The 12,075-nt window shown below is 36.8% G+C and overlaps 1 protein-coding gene across 5 annotated transcripts in view; it reads right to left on the minus strand.

Moving 5' to 3' along the window:
- Positions 1 to 9,632: 9,632 nt before the first annotated feature.
- Chi (LIM domain-binding protein 2 Chi) overlaps positions 9,633 to 12,075 on the minus strand; it is a 111,362-nt gene continuing 108,919 nt past the window's right edge. For 3 of the 5 annotated variants that reach the window (XM_067095273.1, XM_067095270.1, XM_067095272.1), the window contains one exon: positions 9,633 to 11,873. In XM_067095273.1, the coding sequence (XP_066951374.1) occupies positions 11,583 to 11,873 (291 nt within the window). In that variant the 3' untranslated portion in view covers positions 9,633 to 11,582. The remainder of the gene's footprint in view (positions 11,874 to 12,075) is intronic. The other 2 variants (XM_067095271.1, XM_067095268.1) reach the window with 1 other exon arrangement.

The raw sequence follows: 12,075 nt of genomic DNA on the forward strand, positions 1-12,075 counted from the left end.
ACATGTTCCCGAGGGAAAACGAGAGGGCCTGTGTAAGGAGAATGAAATGTGGCATGGAATTAAGCCATATAACAATCTCTCCCATATCTGTATTAATATGTCTAAGGCCCTGCCAGATACTGGCAGGGAACTTCAGGATATGGTGAAATAACCTAGCCTATATGGGTGTAAAATGGTTGCTTTATACCCCTACACCCCCAACTTTGCCAATGCTAAATAACCATTGGCTGTACACTAAGTATATATGCTGATTAACAACAATGCATTTCAAATTAAAAAATGGATGTTAAACCTTAAGTTACTACCCTTTTTCCCCACATTTGTAACAAGATAGGCATACACAACTCATATAGGGTGGGCACTGTACTTGTGGTACCGTACATTACTGCACTGTATGTTGCGTGAAATGACTCTACTGTTAAAGATGGCTATATATTCTTGTTCTGGCAGGCAAGTCAGCATTCAAAATAAAAGATTGCTTGGCTGACCCAAATGACTCACTAGTTCACCTCTTCTCCACAGGTGCATTTTGAATGTTTTAGCTTGTTTCAGAATTCTTCATGCCACAACTATGGGCGGTTGTCAGTATTTCACTGATTTTGCTGACGGCTGTTTTCACAGTATTGTAATGGTGCCTTTGTTCTTTAGGAGGTCTTTAGGTCAACTTTTGTTTGAGCTGAATAAATCGTGGGTAGCAGCAGCCAAGCCTTAATTTGTCATAACAAAATGTAAGAGCAGGATGTGAACCTTATTTTAGAGTCATTCAAAGTTTAATGGATTATAGGGAACTGTTCTGTGGCCATCCATAGTGTGCAAATGTTTTTGCATTCATCTGTGAGAGGTAAGGTATTAGTGCTCTTGCCTGAACTCAAGACTGCCTTGCAAAAGTTAGAAGAGTGTACTGCCAGGGCAATGTGGTTCTGTGCCCTCCATTAACTTCCTTTCATTCACCATGTTCGGATACCTGTGTAGTGTGGTTGGCAAAGGATCATTTTCAGTAAATGCAAATCGTATCGTCATTTCAACTTCACTGTTAAAATGATCTAATAATGATGTTAGCACTGCCAAGATTAAGAGTATAGGTATAGACAGTGTTATTTAAGAAATAATATGTCTGTAATGTGTTGTTCTAATTTTGATGTTATGTCAACTTATCAATTATTGAACTAATCTCATTTATGTCTAATTTTTATTCTAAATCCAGGTCTTCAGCCTTCTTTTTGTTGAAGATTCAGTTTTATTTGCTTGTCTTGGTTCTTTGAAGAGACATGTTCTTAAACTAGCAAGGTGCTTTGGCCGATGCTGAGGTGGAGGTTTTGTCCAGGTCTCTGTTTTGAGTTATTGAAGTTTCCTCTTATGCTGAACTTTTCTCAGTACGATGGTCTTTTCTCTGCATCAGCTGAATGAGTATGTTCGCCTGCTTGTACTGTACAAACTTGGGGGTGGAGGAGAGAGAACAATTACTGTATTCTCTTGTCTTTCATCAAAGTTTCTCATGCACAGGAGATGGCAGCTGTTTTGGTTTCTTCTTTGTATTGCCTTCTCAACCCGACTTTTTTTTTTTTTTTTTTTTTTTTTTTTTTTGTAAGTCGATAGGAGAGGGTATATTGGTACAGGATAATAGAGAATTTCTTAGTCTCAAGTCTGGAGTGAAAAGGCCTGCCTCTTCTCTTCCTTCGGACCCTTCAGTTAAAAGTCATCCCTCTTTCTCATAGGACTCTTTTTCAACTGCTAAAACCTTTTTAAGGTTCATTCAGCCCTCAGATTCCAGTAGGAGGCTGACTGCAGGCCTTCTGACATGTCTGGGGAGACTTCAGAGCAGAACCTTGGGTGGTGGCTTCTCCAGCAGAAGTATCTTATTTTGCAGAAAGAGGTTGTATTTTGGTTAGAGATTACAGCAGAGCAGGTGTTGTAAATTCCCCAGGGATTTTACAACTGACTTTTTTCCAATGCCACAAACATCCAGAGATTGGCGTCCATTTGTATATGATCAAGATTTAACTTGATTTATATATATCCCCATTCTCCATGGAATTATCCAGCACAGTTCTAGTGGCTTTCCAAAAGAACAACCTGATGATTTGGTAGACATGTAGGATGGATATTTTCACATACCAATAAATCCCCAGTCGTTCCAAGTTCCTTCCTTTTGTATTCACGGGGAGGTATACCAGTTTAAGACAGTTTAGCTGAAAAGTTTGTTTCAGCCAGTGTACAGCACCTCAATTATTTACAAGGATTTTGTCACCCATAAGGGAATGGTGTCTTCTTTTAGGAGTAAGAATTTTTTACTCAGACAACTGGTTCATGTTGGCCAGCTCTTTTGACAGGATTTCAAGGGCCAAGGATCTTTTGCTGCGTCTGGCGCAGTCGCTTGTCATTGTGAGTTTCAGTAGTCTTTCCTGACCCCTTCTCAGCCTATGTTCTATCTGGGGATGAGAGCAGGCTCTCGCAATTTTAGGTCTCTTCCATTGGAGAGATGAATAGACACTTGTTGGTTGTTCTTGAAGAATTTTACCCCTTAATTAAAGAAGCTTCTTATGAGACAGTTGCTTTCTTTGTTGGGACAATGGCTCACTGGAAAATTTGTCACAATAGCAGGGTTCAGAAAGCAGCCAATTCAGTTCTTTGCAGCAGACTTGGGCCAGGAAGTCTCTTCCAGACTCAATTTAATCTCAGTTTCAGTAAATGTTCCAGAGACGTTAGTGTGGTGGAAAGGCCATTGAACATTCCTGGCAGGTTTATCCCTAGGAGTAGTGAACCCAGACCTCACCTTGTTTTCAGATGTATCAGTGAGAGGTAGGGAAGTGTGTCTGGGTAACTTAGAGAGGTCAAGAATGTGGTGGTCAAAAGAAAAAGTTGCACCTAAATAACCCCAAACTCTTGGCTAAATGGAAGAAACTTCTGCAATGTGAACACCTGGCCAGAAACTAGGTCTTAGTAGTATTTTCAGACAATATGACCTCTTTGGTATAAATCAGGGGCCATGGTGGCTTGAGGTTGTAGACAGTGTTCCTAATAGCAGAAATACTGCCTCTTTGGGTGAAAGAAAAGGATGTAGTATAGGTATCCCAGTTCATTCTGCAAAATGACAATGTTGAAGTGGCTGGATTGATCAGGAAATGACAAGTTTGTCTACAGAGTGGTCATTACCACCAGTCACTGTGGAATTGGTGGGGCGTTCCAAATATGGAATTATTAGCAATGTTGCTGAAGAGGATCAGCCAGTCTCTTGCTTCCCATTCCAGGGCCCTCAGACTTGGTTGGTGGATACGCTTCAATGAATTTTGAGTACTGCATAAGGAATTGTGCAATGACACGTGCCTTAGGAAGATGCTAGTGGCCGATAGATTACATAGACAATTCGTTAGGGTACACCATAAGCCTACTCAGTCTTTTCCTTTTGTCTTCCAGTGTTGCTTCTCCATTAGCCTACCTGGTAGACTAGGTTTATACCTCTCTCACTACTTCTGCTCTGCCTTCTTTTGCTCCCTATGTGGTTCAGGAGAAAAAAATAGGTAATTGAGAAATGTTCTTTTATTATTGTTAGAAATGTGACCGTATATATTAGGGCAAAGATTCCCCCTCCCATCCACCACACCCCCCATGATCAACTTTTTTCTATTTCCTCGTGAGAGAGAAGGTGTCAGAGCCTTGGTGTCTGTTTGTAGCCTGCCCTCTGGACTGCGCTGGGTCTGTTGGCCTAATTGTGAGGCAGAAGTGCCTTTGAATTCGGTACAGTATTTCATTCATAGCACTACAGCTTGATTACTGCAAGAGTACAGTAATACATATGTTTGATTATACAGTACTCTATATATACAGGCAGTCCCCACTTATCAGTGGCTTCGGTTAATAGTGCTTTGGTTTTACAACACTTGGCTAACTATGTTGTTAACCAGATTTTTGCCGTCGGTAAGTAGTTTAGCAGCACCAATAACCGATTAACAGCTCTGTTAAGCTGTTTATCGGTGCTTACGGCTTCGTAAACGCCATTTATTACCGTAATTATTGTGATGTTCTGGTTAACGATTTTTGGTTAGCGGTGCTTGGTCAGGAACGGAACCCAAGCCATTAACCAGGATATACAGTATATAACAGGCAGTCCCCGGTCATCAGTGGGTTTGGTTATCGGTGATCCGGTTTTACGACGCCTTTCAGTTCTGTACTGCCAACTAGAGATGTGCAAAAAAGTTAAGTATACCTTAGTTTTACCAGACCACTGAGCTGATTAACAGCTCTCCTAGGGCTGGCCCGAAGGATTAGACTTATTTTACGTGGCTAAGAACCAATTGGTTACTTAGCAACGGGACCTACAACTTCTTGTGGAATCCGAACCACATTATAGCTGAGAAATGAATTTCTATCACCAGAAATAAATTCCTCTAACTCTTCATCAGCTTTGGCAGAATTGAACTCCATTTCATCAGGACAGTCCGCAGCTCTACTGACTTGCCCAATGAAGAGCTAGAGCAGAGGAAGGAGCGTGTATCATTGCTCATAAGACATTACAGCACTCTTTATTGCTTCTTAATACTGCACTAATCTTCAAGCTCTTACAGTAAATTTTCTTCAGCAATATGCTTCATGTATAGAACCTTCCTTATTTGAACTTCACTTAACTCTGACATTCAGAACTTAATTAATCCAATTCCTACCCACTATTTACTCCTTGGGGATTTAATATTCTTAATTCCTTATAGGGTGGAGGAGCCTTGTATTCCAAAGGCATGATATCAGACAATATCTTGGACACAGTCTAGGTATATAAGGTCTGCCGACTTGTTTACCAAAACATGAACGGTTTGTGCATGATGTCATGTGATCCAATGAGTTTTGCCATATTTCCTATGTCAGTTGCCAGTTTCCTTTTATGTTACTTGTTCCTTCACAAAGAAAAAGGGTAGTAAAACATCAAATTCGTTAAAAACATTACCAAAAATTTATTTAGTAGAAATATATTCATAAAACAAATTTAGAAAAATAAAAAAAATTATTTCTTAATCTTTTCAAACTTTTTTCTTATTTTACAGCTCAATTCACTCTTTTTTTTTTTTTATCCATCTTAATTTTCTTGTTTAGGTATCTCATCCCAAAAAATTCACAGTTTTACAAAAAATGAATGACATCATTGGGAACATCAACACCTGTTGACTTCATTGCACAAGCAAGCATTTTTATAGAGCGTTTCCCCCTTGCTAAGACTTTCGCCATTAATATCTGTGAAGGCATCTCCCAGAAAGCTTAATTTTGAGAAGAAATGTCCAGATGGCATATAGAATTGACGTGTCAGTTTTATTGATCCAGAAACATTGATCACTTTGACTGACTGTCAGTTGCCTTTTGACCTAAATGAGGATACCACACTGAAAATTTTGTTAACAATGTAGCCACCTTTATATTGCAAAGATTCTTCCTTTGTTACATCAGATATAAAATTTGAATTATTTGGATCTATAATGACAAACTGGCCATATCTAGAATGTTTCTGTATTGTTGGTCTCAAATTCTAGATCCAAGTCTACATTTTTAAATAAGACGCTGCTTATGCAAATTTCTAATTCAAGTTCATGCTCAAAACATATAGGATTTGGCTTTGCTTGAAGCATTCGTTGACATCAGCTGAGCTGGTGAGCAATCATTATTTTCATGCTTTCTATTTACTTTTTGTTTTATCGCTGATTAGTGCAACATTCCCTACCAAGAAGCAGCTTTGTAGTTAACAGCACCCGGGTGATCATGTGGTCCACTCATCTGTCTGTAACACTCAAAAAAAATTTTATAATGGGTCGTGATTCAATTTTTGTGCTAATATATATTCTGCATTTTAATTATTATTAACATTTCACATACTTTAGGCCCATTAGTGAGTGACACAGTAAGATCATGCCCATTTTGGAATTGTAATGTGTGGTTGATTTTGTATTAAATACTCTCATTTTGTCATTACAGTGATTGCTTGATATAGAAGTTTTCTGGCTATCTAAGCCAGTTGCATAAGCATTCCTTGATTTTACATCTCCATTCATGCATAATGAATTCATGAGATCAAATCAGTCATTTATCATAGAGATAGATTCTGCAGTAACCTTCCAATTACTGCTTCCTAACAGCCCCCTCTCTCCTAAATATTCAATAGACTTAGCACAAGTATTTGACATCAGCTACACAGCATATTTTACCCACTGAAGTTCAGTTTTTTAAAGTTTATATGAATTTCACTAATCATGTGATCTAGACAGCATTCTGTGCGCATCTTAATGTTTACGTTATACAAGAATCGGAAATCAGCGTTCCATCTTCAAAACAAAACCCCTTAGTTACACAATGATTTCTTATCAGTTTTATCATATGTAGGGCATCAGCAAATACAAATATTTCCCTATCATGACATGGGGTTTTAATTGAAACTTGCTTTGATTCATTGGGTGTATCCCAAAAACCTTCCGTAATTTAATGTTGCTCGGCCCTAGATCATGAACAATTGCAGTTACAGGGTAGCCTGCATTCTCTACTTCCACAATTATTCATATTACCATCTCATAGACATGATTTGTTTTTTCTAGATCATGAACAATTGCAATTACAGGGTAGCATGCATTCTGTACGTCCACAATAATTCATATTAGAGTATCATCTCCTGGGCACATGATTTGTCAAAATCAGAAAAGATGGGTCATCTCCATTTACCAATCAGACCCCTCAGCATGATAACCTGACATTTTCGTGAGGTTTATATAATGTATCCGTTCCTTTATCATAACTCCAGAGCTTTGTGATGTTCCTTTCATCAAAAGATATTACGGCTAGCCTCTCTTCTACAGTAAAAATTTCAGCTTTGCTTTTCATTAATGACAAAACTGATGTCACTATACCTGGCTCACAAGGGAAACTTCCAGCTCGCTTTTTCATGATGTCATGCCTCCCTACTGCGGGCCAGGTAGCCTGCGTGTCGTTTGACCTCACTGTATATACCTAAGACCGTGTTCTCGGATAACATAGTATCACAGGGCTAAATAATGGAGCAATGACCTTTTCATAGTTATAGACAAATTCAGCTATTGATAAGTGTTGCTGATCTAATATTTATACAGTACAGTACTGATTATTATAGGTCAGTAAATGAATATCTTGATGGGAATGACCATTTTGTTATCCACAAAAAACCCAAGGAAAATGCTTCTGTAGTTCTTCATAAATGGAAGGTAGATTCTCAAACATATTAGGTGGATCCAAATTGAAAGTGGCTGTAAAGTTTATTCCTCTGTTAAGATTGTTTTGGTGCAGATAAAACTTAGGGGCCACCAAGATTTTTAACAAAATATAGTTTTAACATATTTATTGTACTGTATATATTTTATAATGGGAAAAACCAAAGCCCTTGGTTCATTAAGAAAACAGTAAATTCAAAGGTGCTGAGTAACCCTTAGCTTCCAGCACTTGGCCTTGAAGTGTAACCCTCAAAATTTATCAATCAGTCTATGTAGAGGGGTGTGTGGATTTTGTTCTCTGCCCGCTCACTCTCCTTTTCAGCTTTCAGACTGATAAGAAGGTAAGTCCATTGGGAGTCCTTTCCTCACTAGTAGGGGCATGCCTATCATATTGTTGGGCAATGTGGGTTGGAGTCTTGGATATTGTGTGTACTTCAGGACATTTACAAGCTGCTTTTCAAGGACCACTACTTCCCCCTCTTGGACACCAATCCCTTTTCCAGCCTATCCTCCAGTATCACCCGAAGCCTATTCATCCAAGTACTTAATACTGTAGTTATTTTTAAGGGTTTTAGTGTTAGATACTTTATATTTTTTGTCTTAATGTAACCCAAAAGCATTTTGGTGTGCAGGTTTCTTATTTGTCCTCTTTGTGCTGCCAAGTTTGTTAATAAAGTCATCAGTGATTTTATTGCGTGTAGTTCGCTGATTTTAGGCAGTGCATTTATAAATGAAATTTTTCTGGTATCCACATGGAGGGTTGTGGTGGATTCTAAAGTCATCTCCATTAGGTGTCAGTTGAACATCTAAGATCATTAGCATGAAAAGTGCTGGGACTTATTTATTTCCTATTTCTATCATTTTTAATTTCTACTTAAATTAGGTAGAGGTTAAGAGCTTGTTGTGTCTCGATATTCCTTTTGTCGTAATATGTGGAATTTGTGGGATAAGTTTTTCCCAGGAAATTTTACTTTTGGTATGCACCTTTTATTTTTTTATTACCATAGATATTTTTCATTGTTTTCCCGTCATTCTGGAAGGAATCTAATGATATTGCTATATCAGTTTGTCTTTTGTAATATTGTCTTCATTCTGTTATCTTAATCATATCAACTAGGGTATGACATTTGTGTTGCTGATTTTAATATGGTATCTCGCAATTTACCAATTGCCATTTAGTGTTTTGTTTCACCATCTGATAATTTTTTCATAAATAAATATGTTTTAGTGGTCATTTGAGAATAGTTTTCAAGACTTAGTGATTTTATTTTTAAATGTTTTAACTATAAAGAAAATGTACCTATTTTCAGTCTTAGAATATGAGTCAAATGGATTAGAGTAAGATGTCTGAATTTTTTTGTTCTTGTTTGTCCCAAAAAATTGATAAAGGAACTATGTTATGTCACAACTGGTGACCATCCATGGAGAAATTCCCAAGTAAAAACCCTACTTAAGTACCATTAGTCCATTAACCTTAAGACTCAGCACTGAGGACTAGATTTAGAATATTTCTGTCAACTTGCTTGATCTCCCTTATCCCTCTACACTTTCTATAAGGTAACTCATTAACTTTCATACTTAATAGGAAGTAGAGTGGCATAAAGATTAATAAAGGCTATACTTAATAGGAAATAGAGTGGCATAAAGATTAATAAAGGCCATCTAGTTTAGTTTTGTGCAACTTATTAGTATCAGATTAGCGGATGGACCAAAGTATTTGTTTTCTAGTCTCCCCGCCCAATGGCAAGGGACCAGGAGTCATGGGGTTTCTGTTGTAAATAGGCTGCCAAAATGTACCAAAGTTAGGTCTAGTGTGAACTTTTACTTTTCCCGTTACAGTACATTCTTAAGGTCTGGGAGCTACTAGATGTATTTTCAGCTGTTTTTGTGGGTTTTTGTGGGTTATCAATAAATTTAGTCATTACCAATTGCTTGTTCATCACCTTTTTGTAAATTATCATACCCATTAACTAAGGAAGTCTACATTAGTTTTCCCATCACAACTGTCTTCAAGGCTGTAAGTCTGTTAAGATTTAGTACCAGAGCAGAGGGCAAGAATTTACTTAATATCTGTAGCATGACCATATCAGGCATTCCAGTCAACAAGAAACAAAATTATTCTTCAAGTTTGTAAGTCTGCTAAGATTTAGAACCAGAACTGAGGGCAAGAATTTACATAATACCCGTAGCATGATCATATCAGGTATTCCAGTCAACAAGAAACACAAAATTATTCACCAGAAAGGTTTGATTTATATGCATCAGGCATTTCTCTCAAACTTAGTTCTGAGAGTTGTTGAGCCATGATGAATGGAGCTCTGTAGCCTCAGTAATTTTATTGTAAGTTTTTCACAGTATCATCTGTGGCAACATTACTCGTTAGGTTTTATGAGCACTTACTTACGAGGTTATTAAAAACACTTTTTAGATTAAAAATATTTATCATCACTCGCTCTAAAAGACATGAAATGTAGCTTCCATATGGAAAATCTCAGCAACCGACACATCCAAACAAAGATTTGTACACTTTACATGAGTTAAATACAGGATGGGTAAAATGTGGTTGATGGGACAAGGGAAAATGTAGTTCATAGGGGAAGGGAAAAATATTTCCACTACAAAACTGTCTGTGCACAAGTCAAAATATGTTGTGGCTCCAATATGAGCCATACTAAGTGGCTCGCACAGTCTTGGCAACCCCCAAATTATGATATGGACTGCGAGATTCTTGAAACTGATAGTTGGATGGGATACATTCCATAAAAATGAATAAAAAAAATAAAAACCATATTAAAGAAGTCAGACATTTACTCTGATCAAGATTAAATTTTCAGATGAGAAAAAGTTAGGCTTAAATGATGGAATGTTACACAAAACACCTACGGGGTAATATGCAGGTGAAAATGACCATAACCTGTGGCCAAGTAAATAAAGCTAAGAAATATCTATACAGTAAATATATATATATACAAAGCACTGTATATGAAACAGCAACATAATGAGATTTTTCTTGATATTTGTTATGGAAATGTCATGAAAATAAAATAATACTCAAATTTATAAAACTTCAGTGTGTCCTAATAGAAAATTGACAGCCAAATGTTGATTAACTGTACAGATATACAAATATATATCATGGATGATACTGTATGAAAATAATTCACCCTACCATATCAATCAAGAATAACATTAATTTCTTATAGAGAAGTAACTATAAAAAGGTAAAATTACTCTGATTTACTATGAGCAAAAGTGGTAACGAAGTACTTAAATGCATAAAAAATTAAAAAAGTTCTTTTCTCCATTAATGTAACATGAACATTTTTGGCTATATATTCATAAGCTTCCAGTACAAATTTCACTTTTTTCATGATCATAAAATTGAGCACTGAGTTGTTCAAAATGAAAATAAGTTAAAAATTAAGAAAATGTGTATTATATATATAATATATATTATACACACCTGAATTCATGCCTTTACATCATTCCCAAATAATATTGCTAGTGCAGGCCAAGAACCACAGTTTAAATTTATAACTTAGATTACCACTGATATACACATACAACATAACTCTTGTTTTGAAACATTCTCCCAAATTTGCTACATAAATTTCCCTTCCATGCTTGAATATATAAATACTTTACATAATCATCACATAGTATAAAGGAACAACTACCATATCTCAAGACAACTGTATTGGCAAGGTACTATATAACATTTCATAAACAATAAAAATGCATCTGCCTTATAACCTTGGCAAGTATGAGACAGAAATGAAAATGCCAGATTACCTAACTTTGAAACTTTGACCAAATCTTGGTCCCTATTTTCTTCAAGATACAAAAGTTATAAACTGCTGACTGTACTGTAGTAGATAACAATGCTAACAAAGGCAATGAAAGAATGAGGAGTATGATTTAATCCTATTCTTTGTATCTTATAAAATTATATCTTTCCTTCCTACATGGTAAGATTATGTGTCATAAGTCGTACCCCAACTAAAGCTTCATATGTAGGGAAGTATGTATGTGAAGGGCTGCTCTTTAAATTACGCAATAAAAGTTTTATTCCCAACTTTAAAGCTTTGGATAAAAGAAAGTAGACAAAATCTGTAAAACATGGCCTGCATAGATTGTAATGCCATAAAAAATTAATGCATTCTTCACATGAAAAGAACATAATATGACAAAATTTAAATATACTGTTTGTATGCAAGTATAATTTTCTTCAAAAGAAATACTTGAAGACTGTCCTCAGTTTCTTTTTTATATTTTGTTTGCTTGTACATCAACAACATGCTATTCAATCATTAAAAGGCCAGCTACAAAAAATAGCTGTATTTAATACTTCATTGTTATGTTCTTTTTGTGTTACTGACTTATTGCAGGAGATTTTTTGTCTGCTTCCTGGGGCTGTCGTGCTGGGTCAGGCCAGGGTCCACCTGGTCCAGATGTCATAGGAGAGTTGTTGAATGGTGTCGGACCAGCAGGTCCAGGTCCAGGACCGCCAGGTCCGGCTCCTTGCGGTGCACCACCATTTCCAGTATCCTCTACGGAAGTTGTGTCGTACTGAGTGTTCTCTAGGCGCGTTATGAGACGTTCATCTTCATCGCCAAATTCACCACCCATCAATGAAGGCTCTCCAACTACCATCACATCCTGCTAACACATACAAAAGATGTTTTCACATTAAAGTAGATCATTACTTGGACACATTTGCTAACCATTCCTACTAGTAACAGGACATGTTCCAATAAATGAAAACAGGATGAAATACTGGGCATTGTGATGTGCTGGAATGGCAGCATGCATGTAATTTGTTAGTTTAAAAGCAACAAGATCAAAACCTTGGTTGTTGTTGCTG

This window comes from Macrobrachium rosenbergii, chromosome 51 (genome assembly GCF_040412425.1).
Source record: "Macrobrachium rosenbergii isolate ZJJX-2024 chromosome 51, ASM4041242v1, whole genome shotgun sequence".
Classification (NCBI taxonomy): Eukaryota; Metazoa; Arthropoda; class Malacostraca; order Decapoda; family Palaemonidae; genus Macrobrachium; species Macrobrachium rosenbergii.